Source organism: Crocodylus siamensis, chromosome 4 (genome assembly GCF_052110815.1).
Source record: "Crocodylus siamensis isolate JL-2025a chromosome 4, ASM5211081v1, whole genome shotgun sequence".
Taxonomy (NCBI): Eukaryota; Metazoa; Chordata; order Crocodylia; family Crocodylidae; genus Crocodylus; species Crocodylus siamensis.
In genome coordinates this window covers 243,355,330-243,373,828 of record NC_143398.1, presented here as the reverse complement: position 1 = coordinate 243,373,828, position 18,499 = coordinate 243,355,330, and the positions used below count along the sequence as shown (strand labels likewise).

The 18,499-nt window shown below is 45.5% G+C and overlaps 1 protein-coding gene across 1 annotated transcript in view; it reads right to left on the bottom strand.

Moving 5' to 3' along the window:
- The window catches only part of CNTNAP5 (contactin associated protein family member 5), a 465,902-nt gene that overhangs the window by 26,224 nt on the left and 421,179 nt on the right, over positions 1 to 18,499 (bottom strand). Inside the window, exons 20-21 of the mRNA XM_090046063.1 lie at positions 12,944 to 13,074; positions 11,044 to 11,128 (exon numbers count right to left, since the gene is read on the bottom strand). Of these exons, the coding sequence (XP_089902189.1) occupies positions 11,044 to 11,128; positions 12,944 to 13,074 (216 nt within the window). The remainder of the gene's footprint in view (positions 1 to 11,043; positions 11,129 to 12,943; positions 13,075 to 18,499) is intronic.

Sequence of the window (18,499 nt, the reverse complement as noted above, 5' to 3'; positions counted from 1 at the left end):
GTGGAGCGTCCTAAATAACCACATTTTTAGGACTTGGGTTCTTAGCATCGAAGTAGAAATCACGTCTCCTGTAGCATTAGGCAGGAGTGTTATCCTAACTTTGACTCAGGGGGAATAAGTTGCACTTCCTAAGTCACCGGCATCACTTGTCCAAGTCTCTTGGGTTTTATTCCCTGGCCTCCTAACCAATCATCCAATGAGCCCGACATCACTGTCTTTCTATGGCCTGAAGGTGGTGCAGCCAAGTCAAATCAGGGTGACTTTCTTATCATCTGTACAATTCTCTTAATTTCTACAGGCGATTCAGCCATTCTTTACTCACTGAAAGGGAAAACCTGCCTTTTCTTCTAGATGCTTGTCAAAATGTGGCAGTTTCCAGCTGGTTTCTGCTGACTTTGTTAAAGTGCTGTTCAGTATGCAAACAGCATCACAGGAGGGAGAGCGTTAGAAATGACGCCCCTGCGATATCACAGAGCCGGCAGCCCATAATGGCCTTTCATGCATTCCCCAAGGGTTATGGCCAGGCTTTTGGGAAAGCTGTGGGGACACTTGGATCCTCTCGGAGACACTCGGGGGTCCCTTTTGACTCTTCCTACCTCCCGGCCTCTGGTGAAGCTGAACGGGACTTAATTTGACAGCGGCAGTTCTGTAGGCAGAAGGAAAACTGCAGAAATATTGCAAAAAAGTTGATCAGAAACAACAGTCTGGGCTGGCAATACTCAAGGCAATTCATGATTTCCCTAATAAAAATCACCGAGCTTGCTGATGGGGCCTTTCACCCGGTTGGTTGCAAAAGCTGAATCATTTAAGAGACCAGAGTGTACGCTCTTTGCATTGGGGGATGTCTGGGTTGTGCAGGGCTTAGTGTAGTCAGGCTGGCACTCCTATGGTCATACAAATTAATAACCACAAACAGGGAGGCTTCACACTTGTCTCCTTACATTTAGACTTGCAGATCCCTGCCTGACACTCTCACAGCTTGGACACAAGTGACTAGTGGAGGAATTGGCAGTACGTTTTGGCACCGAAGCCAGGCAAAACAGCACGCCCAGGCATGCCGGTTTCTTAGAGAGGCAGTCGAAAATGGAGGAGCGAGCTCTCAAAGCCTTGCCGGAAATATGCCTGCAATTACAAACCCCACTTCAGAAGCTAAGAGGCTGATTTATCTTGCTTTACTGGCTAAAATAACCATATTCAAAGGGCTACAACAATCTTTAAAGACTTGAAAAGTTTCCCCATTTATTCTCCGTCCTTTTGAAAGGCTGGATTCTTTCCTCTCTCACACCTCACGCTGTTAGCGAGGGGAAGATGCTGGATCAAAGGGACTCTCTTTTGAAGGTGAGACTAAGGGAAATCTCAACCATGGACATTCTCCAGCATCCTCCTTTTCCTCCCAAGCTATGTTTAAAAGTCTGTTTCATGCTCCTGACAAGCACCAACATGACAGCTCCGGAAAACCTGTCATAGACTTTACTGCTGGGGACACTGATTTCATTGAGACAAGGTGCAGCACCCGTTAAGTGTTCCTGTGGTGCCATTTATCTCTCTTTTAAATGGACCGCTGCTAGGATGCAGCAAGGGCATAATCCACTGGCTGAAGCAATGGCTGGGCTCTTTACTAAGCCCGACAGACAAACTAGAAACATCCCAAAGTGGCTAGACAACCTTGGCACGGTTATTTTTTGGCCTGTAAACCAGGGGTTGGATTTGATTCAGTGACCTAGAAGTAAAAGACTCTTTTGGTCTCAGTTCTGCATCTGTTATTGAAATGCAGAGTTGACCACCAAACTTTCTAGCTCATCGCATCAATATCTGGCTGCAACCTGCCACAAAACTGAGATGCTTTGCTGATTCTGAGCTATAAGTGGGAAGAAACAGAAGACACATGTGAGGCTGATTTCTGATGTGCATTAGGGCAGCTTTGGGCATGCCTGGGTTCCTAGCACAAATATACCCCAAAGCCAGCAGATGAAGCCCTGGACCTTGTCAGGATTTCTCTTGCTTAAGTTTGCCCTGGGATGGTACAGATCCACTACATCTGCTCCTATTCCACCTAGTCCAGTTTCTCCTATGGAGAATACAAGGTACTCTAGGTGCATCTACACATGCTATTAGCATGGAGCAATAAACTCCAGTGCATATTGCTCCCGGGCACTGTGTTTGCAAGAGCACCTGGGAACGCAGCATTTTGAGCCCTGGCTGGCAGGGCGTCTGGGGGGTCAGCCTGCCATCCTGGGGCTGCTCCGATCTGGCTTACTGTGCTTTGGACATGCTGACTGGGGCACAAAGGTACTCCAGTGAGGGGCTAGCTGGCAGGCAGCCCCCACACCAAAGCATCCCTGTGCCGCAGCCAGCCCTGCAAATGTCTACACGCGTGTTGATGTGCAATAAAGAACGCTACCATAAGATAGGACTCGTGTTTACAAGTACTAACCTATGGTGGAGTTAATTAGTTTCCTATGGCCTAATAAGGCCACACATGTAAATGATGTGACTTTGGCGTGGAGCTAATTTGCAGCTCTGTAATAAACGTCTCATATAGATGCTCCCTCTGTGTAATGTAGAGAAGCCCATGGATACTGGTGTGGTAGAGGAGTGGCAGATAGGACTAAAAGACATGTATTCCCAAGCTCTGCTGGGACACAGATGGACACGATACATCTTCCATTGTGCCAAAATTACAGAACATTTCATATAATGTGAAATACTTGAGGACTCTGAGCTCATTATGACATATGAAGAAGTAAAACTCTTGGTTCCAAAATGATGCCTTTTATTAGACCAACAGGGAAATCGGAAGAAAAAAATGTCCTTTTCTGCAAGCTTCCAGGCTCAAAGTTCCTTCATCGGGCTCTGGGAAAAGTACAGATGCTGAAAGATTTTTTAAAGTCCCCATAGTACACCCCTGAGGTCATTATGAGTCACTCAAGCTAATTTTACACATGGCCCCCGCCCCACTCCACAGATCATCTAACAGCTAAAAAAAGACTTTGCTTCAGGTTGCATTGTGACATTTGTTAGGTGTCAGAAGCTCTGTGACATCTGAATCCTAACGTGTCATAACACAGCCACCCCTGTTTGATTTCTACCAGAGCTCACAATACAGTACATTATACAGTACAATACAGCCATACTATAAGATGCAATTGATGCACGAAAAATAAAGAGATATAGCCGATAAAAGAAGAATACATGGATTCTTTTGAAAAGAGACAGCTGCAATCAGTTCAAGTAGCAACTACTCAGAGTAAAAATAAAGCTCCTAGATAAAAGATGATGGAGAGCAGGAAATTATCTGCAGACCCTTCTTCTGGGCAGTTCTATATTTAGGGAAACAGAAAGATTCTCTTTCAGGATTATATAAAACATCGGCAACAATAGATAAATTGTGTCAACCCTTGAATTATCTGTTGCAGAACCACAGGTGTAACCTGTAGAAAATCACCTCCTCCTCCCCTTTCCTAGTCTCTCAGCATCATCACCAAAAATACTTTGCTTGGAACAAAGCAGCTTTGGGTGCCCATACATGTGCTCCGACACTTTCTAATTAAAGTGCACCAAAGCAGACTCGATTGATCTAATCTTGATTAGACTAATTAATGCCCCACCGTGTCTCACCATCTCAATGTATTCAACACCCCACATTTCAAAATGGTGGTGGGGGCACTTTAACTAAAACTCACTGAACAAACTTTAGTTAAAGCACCCCGTGGCCATTTGGAAAAATGCAATGCTGAATACATGTGGTGCTGCAGCGTTTTAATTAGAGCAGCTGTCCAGGAATTGCTCTAATTATAACACCCCACCACCCCCCCAAACCCCAGAGCATGTGCATAAGTTGCACCATGGAGATCTGTTTGTCTTGGTGGTCGTGGCCCATCTAAGGAGGCTGAGAAAGCAGAAGAGGGAGGGAATAAAGTAACAAGGGAAGTTTTGAAGAGGTGACAACATGACAAATAAACCGATGGAGGCAGGGGAGTGGTGGCTGACGGGGCAAGTCATGGAGTCACCATTCTGTTTGGTCTTTAAAAGCTGTAGGTTCACATTCATTGACTGAAGCTTTTCATTCAGTCAGAAACCTACTACATTTTCAACTACAGAAAAGGTGACATCTCATACCTAATTTTGACTTCACTCCTCTTCTTCCTCCATCTTCTGCTTCAAACCTCTCCTTAAAGAAGCATGTCTTTAGTGCAGCTTCCCTACACCCTTCCTCCCATTGATGATACCTGAAATAAACCTGATGTATTTCCCCTACCAATATAATACTCATATGTATCAGTCTGTAATGGTTGAGGGTGGGCACATTTATCATTTTTAGACAAGATCTATGTTTTGCTGTTTATTTACACCACTGTATGCATTTTCTCTCTGTACAATGCTTTCCCAATAAATGTATTCTTCAATGTATTACACATATATGGCCTGATTTCGCCATTATGGAGGTAAGTGGAGAGACTCTAATGTGGCTGGACCAAACCTGCATGGAAAGAAAGTGATCCATGAAGATGTAGTATTGAGTATAGATTTTTCTAGCACAAATCTGGGACATTCTGTTTACGCGCGACTGGAGAAGACACATGTAAATTAGAGGTCAAAAAAAGCTTTATGCTATGCATCCTCAAGGAATTCTTAAGCCCCTATTTTAAACATTGTTTTCCCTATTCTGGTACCACTCTATCACGGGTACCATGCCGGTCTCCAAAGAAGCGATACGTAGGAAGCTAGATGCTGTTATCCCAATAAGTCAGATGCATTCACAATAAATATGAGCACAAGGACTAGGCTTTTCTGGCAATGAATGAAGAATTTTCATTAGTCTGTTAAATGAAACTGAAGCAGCTACCATGAAAAGACCAGGCATTGCATGGATGAAAACAAAATATATTTAGAGACTTGTAAAATGGTAAGGTCAAAACCAACCCAAGCAAATCAATCCACCACTTTCCACTGGGCTGTATGATATCTCTTTATAGATGGACCTGTATGCATACACTTTGCATAGAGTCTCTATAGAGTAACCCTAAGCATAACTGTAATGCATGTGATCTAGTTAAAAGCACCAGGGCACAAGCACCAAGAGAGGTGGTCTTGTTTGTAAGGCGCTAAGCCAGAGGAAGAACTGATCTATGTTCCACTCTTTGCCAAAGACCCTCCTCTGTGACCCTATGAGCAAGCTATTTGGGATCAAAATACAGTAGATATGAAGGGACTTTTACGGACATCAGTATGATTCATCTGGGTCCTCCTGTAACTTCAGCCTTATGTCTGTAAATGATAGCAGTGAAATGTAGAAATAATAACACTTCCCCTTAGCAGAGGGATTCTGTGAGGATAAATTCAATAGATGTTTGGGAGGCACTTGAATAGTTCTCCACTGTATTTTCTCTCCTTGAAAGACAAGTTTAAATTTAGATCCATCTCAGATACTTACACAGCCCCCACTACAGTAGGGTCTGAGTGTCTCACAAGCTTTAATGCATTTATCATCACACAACTCCTGCAATGTAGGAAAAGGCTATTATTCCTAACACCCATGGTGGGACAGGGATACACGACACCTGTACATGACACTGGTTTTTACTAGCTAAAGATCATCTTTAGGTTTATTTCACTCTCACAATGTGCCACAGTGATTCCTATTACTATTTTGCACGTAACACGTTGAATGCTCATAATTGATAGATGTGCTATTACTAGTAAAAAAAATGCTAGAGGGCATCAGGTGGCCAAATTGTGTCAGAACAGGGAAAATGGCAATTTTAGCGTTGTGTAAGAATATCCATAATGAAAGTTTCATGATAAAATTAAACCTGGTGGAACAATTAGCCACGGTTAAAACAAAACTTGTTTTGGGAAACAAGCAAGAGGAACTTACCCTCCTGCTAGCTGACACCAACCCAGTCATAGTGGGGCTCACTGAAATGTGGTGGGACCCAATGCAGGACTGGGAGGTGAATACCAAGGGCTATGGGCTGTACAGGAGGGACAGGACAGGGAGGAAAGGTGGGGCTGCGGCGCTCTACATTAAGGAGGAATACACATCCTCGTCAATTAGCAAATAATCAGAGGGGGGCACTCTGAAGTGCTCTGGGTTAGAATACAAGGCAGTCGAGGGGAAAGAGACTTCATGGCGGGGGTCTACTACAGACCACCCGACCACGGGGAAAAGCTCAACTAGGAATTCTTAGATCAGCTCACGGAGGTCGTTAGGTCAAAGGACGAGGTCATCATGGAGGACCCGAACTTTCCAGACATCTGCTGGGAAGAGCAGTCGGCCAGGTCTGACCGCTCACGTAGGTTCCTAGCCAGAGTGCAGGACCTCCATCTACCCAGGAGGTGCACAGCCCCACCGGGGGAGATGTCTTGTTGGACCTGGTGCTGGCCATGGACGACGACCTGGTGAGGGGGCTGCGGGGGCTCGACCACCTGGGCGACAGTGATCATCGCCTGCTGGGATTCACCATCCAGCGCAAGGTGGCAAAGGCCTGCAGTAAGGCAGCAGCCCTGGACTTCAGGACGGCAGACTTCAATGAGCTAAGGAGAAGAGTCGGGGAGGCACTGAGGTCCCGGAGGGGAGGGGAGCTGGGTGTCCAAGAGTGGTCGCTCCTTAAGGAGACGATCCTCCAAGCCCAGTGGGAGGTAATCCCACCACGGATCAAAGGGGGCAGGAGGGCGCAAAAGCCCCCATGGCTCACCAAAAGCATCCGGGAATGTCTCCTAGCTAAAAGGGAGGCGCACACCCAAGGGCAGGGAGGGGCCATCCCCAGGGAGAATTATACTGCGGTTGCTCAGGGATAGTTTCATAGTTTCTAGGGTCGGAAGGGACCTGAGCAGATCATCAAGTCCGACCCCCTGCCATGGCAGGAAAGAGTACTGGGGTCAAATGACCCCAGCAAGGTGTTCATCTAACCTCCTCTTAGGGTAGGAGCCGGCACCACTTCTCTTGGAAGTTGGTTCCAGATCCTAGCCGCCCTGACCGTGAAGTCGCGCCTCCTGATGTCTAGCCTAAGCCTACCCTCTGCCAGCTTGTGATCGTTATTCCTGGTCACTCCTGGCAGTGCTCGGGGGAACAGGGACTCCACCAGTGCCTGCTGGTCCCCCCTGACTAGTTTGTAACAGGCCACAAGATCCCCCTCAGCCTTCTCTTGTGGATGCAGGGGAGGTCAGGAAGGCCAAGGCAGAGGTGGGACTGGGACTAGCTTCCCGGATCAAGGACAACAAGAAATCCTTTTTTAAATACATAGGGGCCAAAAAGAAGGTACCAGGTAATGTGGGGCCCCTGTGGGACACACTAGGAAATTTGGTTGTCACACCAGATGACAAAGCTAACATATTTAATGATTTCTGTGCCTCCATTTTCCTGAGCAGGGACCAGAACAGCCATCCCTCCACTGGGCCCCCCTGAGACCTCAGGGGAGGCCTACCTAGGCCAAGGGTCAGTGACGAACTAGTCAGGGAACTTCTGGAGGAACTGGACGTATTTAAATCAGCTGGTCTGGATGATCTGTACCGCCGAGTGCTGAGGGAATTAGCCGAGGTCATTGCGGGACTCCCGGCACGGCTGTATGAGCACTTCTGGTGCTCTGGTGTGGTGCCAGAGGACTGGAAGAGGGCCATCGTGGTTCAAAAGGGGGAGGAAGGAGGACCCGGGAAACCCAGCAATGAGGGGACGCGGTCAGGAAGGCCAACCGCACCTTGTCATCCATCCACAGATGCATCTCGAGCAGGTCCAGGGAGGTGATCCTCCCCCTCTATGCAGCACTGGTCAGGCTGCAGCTGGAGGACTGCGTCCAGTTCTGGGCGCCGCACTTCAGGAGGGATGTGGACAACATGGAGAGGGTCCAGAGGAGGCCACTCCCATGGTCAGGGGCAGCAGGGCAGGCCCTATGAGGAGAGGCGACAGGACCTGAACCTGTTCAGCCTCCACAAGAGAAGGCCGAGGGGGATCTAGTGGCCTGTTATAAACTAGTCAGGGGGGATCAGCAGGCATTGGGGGAGTCCCTGTTCCCCCTAGCACTGCCAGGAGTGACCAGAAATAACGGTCACAAGCTGGCAGAGGGTAGGTTTAGGCTAGACATCAGGAGGCGCGACTTCAGTGTCAGGGCGGCTAGGGCCTGGAACCAGCTTCCAAGAGAAGTGGTGCCGGCTCCTACCCTGGGGGGGTTTAAGAGGAGGTTAGATGCACATCTTGCTGGGGTCGTTTGACCCCAGTATTCTTCCTGCCATGGCAGGGGGTCGGACTAGATGATCTGCTCAGGTCCCTTCCGACCCTAGAAACTATGAAACTTTGAAAACTTGTCGGAGGTGGTCTAACTTGCCATGATAAATCAAAACCTACCATGAAAAAAAAAATCAACATGAAAATAGTCGACTGACCTAGTAAAACAGGGTTTTTTGGTGCTCTCTCGTAACGTGCATCTAAACAATACACATCATGTACAAGGGCCCACAAAGACCAAGGCCTAGATTGATCTCATTTGAAGGTAGGCATTTACATACCTTAGAGCTCATGGCCACACAAGAAGTCTGTCGTGAACCTAGGAACTGAACCCCAGACTTTTCAGCCCCAAAATAGCACCTTTTGACTTAAATAGTGACAGTTTCCTGCAGAGGATACAAGACCAAAGCTACGGGCAGCCAATGCATGTGAGAGCGATACAGAAATCAATAAACCTAAGCAGCTTTAAAGTAAAGAACGTGCATCTGTTCTTCCACAAAATGGTTATTTCTCAGAGTTATAGCTGTGTTTATCTGGTTATCAGAAGGGGATCTGACAAGAAGATTTCTTTATTCTTTTATGACATTCTCCTAACGGCTCTCATCAAGATGGCCATGCTAAGAGGAGCTGAGTGAAGGGCCTAAGAAAAGAAAGGGGACATAACATAAGTTTCTGCTGATGCATCAGAGGATCAGAAAGCTGGAAAAGAGTTGGGATGAAATGAAAGGTTAAGACTGGGCAGAAAAGAGGTGAGGAGGAAGTTTTTCAGAATCAGAGAATGGGCAGATGTTTTGAAGGGCCCCGTCTCCATCCAGGGACTGACGTAGTCTTAATTAACAAGACAAGGAGGGCACCAAGCTCTTCCAAACATCTGGCTGCTTCTGTTCATAACTGCAGCCTAGACTTTTAAAGGTATCTTGGCCCCACTGAAATCAAAACCTTAATCCTTTAAAAATTTGAGCTGGATCCCTTTTGACAATCAAAGAGTACTTATGAGCAATTGGTTCCTCTTTGGAAATCTGGCCGCTGATAAATAAGAGCAACAAAATAAATGCAAATAATAGGAGAGAAAAAATAAATACTTTGGAAGTCATGATTGTGGTGCAAAAGTGTTCATCCATTGGCATATCACCTTTAAACGAACACATACATATTTGTATGCCATTGCTATAACAATAATAATGGTTTTGTGATTCATACAGGGCCTGACATTGGAAAATTCACAGAGGCAAACTTTCTAACGAATGCCGACAGGATTAAGGCTGCACCTTCTGTCATCCCTGTTGAAATGCAGCTACCTCCAGGAAGAAACAGGGCTGCTGTTTAACAGTGCCCAATAACATTCATTATTCAGCTATTTTAGGACAGGAAGTGAAGTGCATCAACGCATATTACTAAAACAGAAGGGATAAGTAGGTTAAAAACTATAATTTAGAGATCCTTTAGCCTCACTGACTTTTAGGGCTCCACGGGCCAAATCCTGTGTGTTCTGCATACAGTGATCTCTTCACCACAGGGGCAAGAAGTTTTCTAGCCACTACAGAGCAGTCTTATCAAACTACAACTACAAGGCAACTGAGATGAAGAGAAGAGGAATTTGCCCATTACCAGCTGTCTGAAACCATCGTTCTTGTAACAAATGCATCAAGCTCCTCAGGGACTGCTCACGCTGAAGAACCCTATTCTATAATATGGCCTGAAGCAGACAGTGTCAGCAACCCAACAGGCCCTTGAATTAATTGGGACGTTATCTCAGTCTTGACTTGGATGGGGAAGTGCCAAGTACTGACACATCAGAGACTGGGGTTGCTCTTGGTAGGCTCTTTATAAAAGCAAAGTTGCGTTGTGGGGCAGAAGCCAGACCTTTTCATGTGCTATTTAGCAAAGAAGGATGCAAAGTGCACTGATGCTATTAGGTATAATGAATAGCTCATAAGTGGACACTAGTGGGCATCTATTGTCCAGGTCTGGCAAAACGGTTTGCAGATGCACAGGCTTTGGGTTCCATTAAGGAAGCATTTGAATTGCAGCAATAAAACAGGCCGTAAGTGCCTCCCAGATGGCAAGCTTCATTTGAATGTCCAGTTCTAATATGGGATCAGCAATAATATTCTCCCTGTTCTTTTGTCATAATAAGGAGAGACTTCATCTCTTAGTGGAAATGAATGGGGCACTTAAAGAACAAAGGGAGACAATTTGACTACAGGGGAATAAAGAAGTGTGTGTCTGGGGAGGATGCTTTCTAAATTGCTGACAGATGGATCCTGGTTTTGAGATGGTCATGCAGCATGGGAGGGAAGCCATGTTAAAAATGTCTGGCCTGCATGCACAGCAGGCATAATTGTAAGCCCTTCATCATTTAAGAGTTTAAGGTTTGTGTCCTGCAGTGCTCAACTAGAATGGGGAGGGGGTAGAAGAAGGGATGAGGGGGGCATGTCTCTGTCCTCCCCCAGTATGAGAGGGCAGGTCTGGCTAGACACTGGGTGCATACTGGGAAATGGTGAAAGAATTGCAGCTACACTGTGCCTACGAGCCTTCAAAGAAAGGTGCCTTGTGAAACCCCAGCATCCTACGCTGCAGCGAGCAAGGAGAGAGGTTAATATTGCTATCAGTGCAAATAAACAACATCGCTGACAATCCCGCTAACAAGGCTTTAATTTTGCTTTTGCACTGGTATAAGTAACAGCTCTGCTATTTTAAGGTCAGCCCCTGCAGACTGAAAACACACATAAACATGCACATACACACCGCTCTGTGCAGATAATTACGGAGGCTTTATCATGTAATCAAGGACAAATTAAGAAACCATAAGTGGAACTTACCAGTGACCTTGCCCAAGCTGAGTGATTTGATGGCCCTGAAGTCAATCTCCGAGAAGTTATGCTTGACTTTGAGAACTTGATCCACCTGAAATAGGTCAATAAAATAAGTCCATTATGGCAGCATGCATAGCCTCTCCAAAACTTATTACAAAGCCAGCTAGGGGAAGAATTTAGCCTCTATAGAGCTACTTGCCAAAAGCAAATAATACTTGGTTTCAACTGGGATTATGTTTCTAAGCATGGCATAAGGAATGTGCATGAATTCAGCAGGAGAAGCTAAAAGGTGCATTGGAGTCTTTATATAACAGGACTTTTAAGAAACCTTCTCTGCAAGAAAGTATAAAATATTTGAAAAGTGCTCATGTCCTGCCAGAGAGTTCTTGCATACTCATCTTCTATTACAGTAATCAAATGAAGCCTGGCTGTAAATGGATGGCCAAGGATCAGTGCCGCTTGGGGGAAGTGATTAGGGGTTGCATGTTATACTTAGACCATACTTAAAATTTGAGAGTCCACACATAAAAGTTCATTAACTCACGCTAAGTGCCTTCTGAGTGTCTCAACGTTATGCCATTTCAGGCAAGGACTAACTCTGGCTGGGGCTACTTGGCTTATGTTAGGGTCACTTCAGTCTGATAACTTCAGAGATAAAACGAGCAATTTGCAGTCCTCCAGCATCCCAGAATGCACCATCTCCAATTCCTTACCCAGATCAAGGATAGAGCCCAGGTGTCCATGCTCCTGTCCATGTCCCTGCTTGCTAGCCCTCTAGTAGAAAGGCAGACAATGAATAGTACTAATCCTTAATGTGCAGATGCTCACTGTCCGTTCTAGCTTTAATGCTGCTTAGCATCCTGCAGATTTAGCGTGGTCTAAGTGTAACATGTAACTACACCCCTAACTGGGCAATAAGATAAGATCATCATATGGGATAACTCCTCCTTACTGGTCATATCGTTTGCTTGCTGCAGGCTCAGAGCCACCTCTATTATGTGCTGTATTCATTTTTGGCCACACCTGTATAGACTGCTGTGCTAAAAAACCTGAAGCTGAAGTACAAACAAAACATGCACGTGCAGTGCAAAGCTCTCTCTTTCATCCTGCATCTTTTGAAGCATGCTCCTCCTCTCCTGCCTCTGCTGTCCCCCTATGCTAATGCATACCTGTCATAAAATCCCACTCCTTGCAAATAAGCAGATGCTTGCCAAAAAGCTGGTACAATTCCCTTAGGAATGAGACCAAAAGGGGAAGCTGTGAGTGCACGCCCCTCCCCGGCTTCGACAAGTAGGACAGCAAAAGGTTTCTAGTTAGCCCCTCAGCAATTGAACAGGTCCTAGATTGAGCACTGTTTCTCAGAGAGACAGCAGGAACGATGTAGTTGGAAAGCACGCAATAAAGAGCCTGCGGCGTTCTCATCTTCTGGAGGAATAAGATCCCAGGTGACGGGGTGCGTGCACACCAACGACTACGTTCTTCGGTCTCTGCAAAGTTAAATGCCTATTCCCACTGTCCTGCTGACATGAATGAGACCGTGTGTCTGAGTACTCGGCATTGCATGTGACAGTACAAAACGTAACCCTCTTCCCCACTGGATTATCCAGCTATGGTCACATTCTGCCTCAGGACAGACACACGAGTACAATGAGACTCCTGCATCTCTACTCAGCCCAGCCCCTTGGCAGTGCACCGATGAGTAAAAAGCATATAAAACGATCATTCTGCTAAGAGCTATTTTGTGCCAGTCTTGCACACGCGGGACCTTGCACTAGTGAGCAAACAGGAATACAAGGTGGCCCACTGAAATCAAGGGCACTGACTGTAGGGAAAAGCACTAATTAATGCTGAGCGTGGACGGCTGAATCTGAGCTGCGATGTAGGCCGTGACAGGTAGGTCTGATACCTGGATGACGAGCTCCTTTCCTTCTCTGTTGATCTTCACATGGTGCATTTCTCGATTTGCAAAATTTCCAGAGTCGATGGTGAAAATGAGGAGTCCATCTTTACTCAGCCTGTATCGGACCTGTAAACTTCCTTAAAAGTAGAGCACATTTCCAGCTATAAGACTTGTGTCCGTAATGAGGCTCTGCTCAATAGGTTTACACAGTATGAGACATTCATGCCATTTAGAAAAGCAGTGTAACATGTACAAGACAGAGAGTTGAGAAGAAGTAAGAAAGCATCAAACTTGAATGAGCAGAACGGACCATCGTGGCTACAACATTTTAACACTACCAGCGCATGAAAAATTAATTTGTTGGAAGTTTTTCACGTGAGCGGACAGACTCCAGTCCCCAGATACCTACCTTAAACAACTGGGCAAATAACTGTCTTAGAGGAACGCGTGTCTACCCATGGGTCAGGCATTATAACAGCAGCACATTATTTGATATATATTAAATTCTGTATGAATGGTTATTTCCACCAGAGGGCATGCACATCTGCAGTTCTAGCACTGTTTTGGAAGAGTAATAATTGTGGGTTTTATTAGTGCTCTTCAAGAAGCCAGTCAAGTAAAATATAATGGCCCATGTAGATGATGGTGTATTGGATATTGTTTGAAATGAGAATGGTCATGGCTTTTGTTTTTCAAAATATGATTTTGTCGCAGGTATCTTCAGAAACACGTTATGATTTACACTCCATGTGACAAAGGTAAATTGTAAATGAAGCTAGAACCATAGTTTGACCTTGCTTTTCTAGTCTGCTTGCAAAAATCTATATAACTCTCTCTCATACACACAAAAGCAGATGCTTTCAATGCTCTTTTATAACAAAACATCAGCTGTGGCTGCTTTCAGCTTGTGAGAAACAACAATACAGTGACAAAGCTGTGAGGGCATAAAGAAAGAAAGGGAACGGTTAACAGAGTTAATCCTTTAGCGTGTGCCAAAAGAAAAATATAAATATAAAGATTTGGGGACAAAAGACATTGGCCGATCTTATAAGCTTACGTTTTGACCACAGAAGAACAAACCTGTTAAGATCATCATGCGGGGAAATGACACATACACAAAACAAAACTCTCCAGAACTCCTGGGGCTCTTTTACAGGTCGGTAACTGAAACAGGCTGAATAATTCTGGTTCAACTCATTTAAAAAGCCTTTACAAAGCTATTTTGTTACATTCACTAAATGAGAATCTCAAAGGAGATAAGAAATGCATACCTTATCCTGCAATCTATAGAGCAATAATTCTTCATTATGCTTTTCCTGCTATTTACAGCAAAACACAGAGCAACTCCTATGCCCTTCCTTCCTAAAACTCCTGTCTGAGCTAATTCCAAATATGCCAAACTTCCCTCGATTTGGAGAGTCTAATAGGCAGACAGTACCTACACTGAAATGTAGGGAAGTGATGTTCACTAGGGGATTTGTTTTCCCACTGTTATATTTCTAGGCTTTGTTTCCTCATTTGCAGAAATCCTTCCCAATCTTGCAAGTGCCCATCTTCAAGAAGGGGAGGAGGGAGGACCTGGGTAACTATAGGCCAATTAGCCTAAGTTCTATCCCAGGGGAAATCCTGAAAGAAATCATTAAGGAGTCTATGTGCAATATGCTTGCAGAAAGTAGGACTCTGAACGATGGCCAGCATGGCTTTGTCACGGGCAGGTCTTGTCTTACCAACCGCATCTCCCTCTACAACCAGGTAACTTGCCACCTGGGCAGGAGAGAAGAGGTTGACATTGTATACTTTGACTTTCAAAAAGCTTTTGATCTGGCATCCCATGATGTCCTCATGAGAAAATTGGGAGGACTGTGGGCTTAACTGTGAGACAGTCAGGTGGGTAGGAAGCTGGCTGTGGGGTAGGACCCAGAGCCCTAATGAACGGATCTGTGTCGTCCTGGCGAGAAGTGAGCAGCGATGTCCCGCAGGGGTTGGTGCTTGGTCCAGTGCTGTTCAATATCTTCATCAATGGTTTGGATGTGGGGGTGAGGAGCTCACTGGCCAAGTTCAGGCACAATACCAAGTTATGGGGAAGTGTGGACATACTTGAAGATAGGCTGGAGATACAGGCGGACCTAGACAAGCTGGCAAGTTGGGTGGACCACAACGAGATGAAGTTCAACATCGAGAAATGTCAAGTGCTCCACCTCGGGATGAGCAACCCCCAACACACCTACAGGCTTGGCAATGCCAACTTGACCAGCACTATGAATCAAAGGGACCTGGGGGTAATAATTGACTACAGTATGAATATGATACCCTGGCGTGCATCAACCAATGCATCTCCAGCAAAACCAAGGAGGTGATTCTTCCACTCTACTCAGCACTGGTGAGACCCCAACTGGAGCAGTGCGTCCAGTCCTGGGCACTGCACTTTAACAAGGATGTGGACAAGCTTAAGAGAACCCAGAGAAGAGCCACCCGTATGATCAGTCTTACATGGCAAGCCATATGAGGAAAGGCTGAGGGATCTGGGATGCTTCAGCCAGAGGAAAAGGAGGTAGCAGCTTACCACTACACTAGGGGAGAACATCAAGGTCTTGGTGATCAACTGTTCACCAGGGCACTTGAGGAGAGAACCAGGAGTAATGGCCGCAAACTCCTGGAAGACCGATTCAGGCTCAACATTAGGAAAAACTACTTCACAACGATGGTGTCCAGGCTATGGAATAAGCTTCCTCCAGAGGTGGTACCATCACCTGCCCTGGACATCTGCAAGAGGAGACTGGACGGTCACCTTGCTGCAGTCACGTGACCCCCAGTTATCTTTCCTGTTTGGTGCAGGAGGCCGGACCCAATGATTTTTAGAGGTCCCTTCCAGCCCCTATGGATCTGTTAATCTAAGTTCTCCTTGGATGAAATGCCCCATTGAGCAGATGTCCTATTCCCCACTGCAGTCTCACTCACCTTTACAGTAAGGTTTAAAGTGGTGCAGACATCTGACATGCGCCTCCTACATGAGGGAGAGTTTCAATCTCTTTTTATGGCAGAACCCAAAAAGTTTTCAAACAGGAATTGCAATGAAAGTAAGCCATTTTTCTAATTTTCCAGGGTGTGTGAGTAGAAGATTAGCTTCTTCGAGTTAGCAGAGCTCCCGAAGACGTGCAGGGAAAATGAGAAAGGATTCTGGGAACTGGTCTTTGATCATTTCATAGTTGCCTGAGGTTTTACCATAAGGAGAAAGTACAGGAACTAAGAGGCACCTAATCATTTAAGTTGCATTCATGAAATGTTTCATTAATTTAAGAGGGAAATGTGTGTATAGATCTAGGTCAGTAGTGGACGCAAGGCTAAATATAAGAATATCTCCACTGAAGAGCCTTCTTCTACAAGCCTTCCCAGCCTTTCTAATGGATATTATTATTCATTATTTATACATCTTTTTTGTCAAAACATGCATTAAGATGAAGTTGCAACTGAGCACACATTATAATGTTACTATTATGGCATTTTTGTATTATCATGGCAACTCCATAATTCTCATAATGCCCATTGCCCAGGAGCCCCCCCACAAAGGTCATGGACCTACTACACTGAGGGCTGCAGAAAAAAAGCATTCCTGTTTAAAATAAAAAAAACAAAAAAACCCTTCTAATTTCATTAGGGGAAGCAATTCAGGGAAGGCAATGCAGAGGCATATGGTGGTACCCATGTTGACACAACGGCAGAGATGGGAATGAACCCACCGCTCCCGGTTCCCCCGTGACAGCCCTAATAGAGCTACTGGAAAGACTCAAAGTAACTAGACATTAGAGCCGGGACTTCTATGCATGGCCACGCCATTTGTTTGGATGAGACACTTAATTCCCTTGTCTATCAAAATACCTGTCCAGCTTCCAGAGATGATAAGAAAGATGATTGGTATTTGAAATCAGCTACTCAAAACTAATGGAATAAACTAAAGCAGTTTTGCTTCAGGCCAAAATTACACTAGTATCCATCTGAAGCCATTTTCCCCATCTTGATACAGTGACTTTAGGATTTTCACCCATTGAACTGAGAGCAGAATTCAGCCCATATTCAGCACCAATCTTTCCACACTGATCAAATTGTTTTGTTCTATATAAAAGCAGGACAAAGAAAGAAATAGAGTGTTATTTTTGTTGAGAGGTCTTTTGTGTATCTTTGAATTTGGATTAGCTGGTTGGTTGGAGTCCTTTGTCACATTATGCTAGTGTCACCAGCCACAAACAAATACCTGGGCACAATCTACATTTTCTGAAATGTTTGCATCATTTATTTTTGATCACAGGCATTCATGTACTAATGGTACTATGTTTCTGGGAGCTGTATCATGGTCATGGGCAATCTGCCGTCCTGTCTTCACTTAGGCCAGGTATAGACATGACATTTTTACGAGCAGAAATGATCAGAAGCTGGTCTATATATGTAACCGAACAGAAGTTTGGCACATATAGACTGGTTTAAAAATGGGAGAACCCAGTCTAAGATTTGCCCTGTACCTGCAAAGGGCAAACGTGTGCTCTGTTCACTGCCGATCTAAACTGTGCCACTTACAGACAGCCACATAACTTAGACTGGTTCTGCCTTGGGCTTCTTGAATGTCTGTGCCTAACCTTAGTGCCTGGGACTGCAAACCAGACTTGCAACAGTGCTCAAGCAATATGCTGCCAATTATGCTGAGCTCCTGAAGACCACTGTTATTAACTATATGCAGTGAAGGGACAGTTCTGTCTTATATGCCAGATTCGTGCCCCTGGTTGATGACGATTACTGGTGCTAGTCTGTGCATCAGGAGATGTTAGACTTAATGATCTTCAGGGCTTCATCTGGCCTTTCAACCTATGTCTAAATTGCAGGCGATGGCACGTTGAAATGCTTGAGCTATCTTTCAATGAGCTAGCATAGGTATGGGAAACAGGCCAGCCATGGCAGCATGGAGCTCCCCGTGGTTTAATTTACCTTGCTTTTCATCAGGATAAATTAGCCTCTGTGGAGCTCTTTGCTGTTACTGTTAGATTTGGTATGTGACATAGCTTAAAGTTAACTTAACCACTAAGCTGCAGTTTGCCCATTAAGGGCTGGTTTACATCTATACAAAGGTCCCATAGAAATGGCTTGAGTGATTCTGGGGGGGGATCCCTCTTGTGCTAGGAGAGATCCCAGACCCAGCACAGCTGCATTTATGCCATCTTTTACTGACACCTGTACAGGACACCTGACACCTGTAGGTAGCAATGGGAAAGGGGATGAGACCAGTGTCCGTACACCTGACCCCCCCTGGAATGACTCTAGTCTGTGCTGAGGACAGCATCAGACAGCCCAAAAACTGGAGGAAAAGTAACAGTGGCTTAAAACCAACCCTCACCTCTGGTTCTGCACTGAGTAGAGGCACAAGGGAGCAGTGGCACCAGAGCCTGCTGGGAATCGGTGAGAATTAGTCCTCCCTCAACAGCGTGCAGGCTCACATACGCTGCATCCAATTTGAGAGGTAGAGCATGTGCAGCAGCGTGACATGTTTGAAATTATTGCCAGGGTGGGTAAATCTGC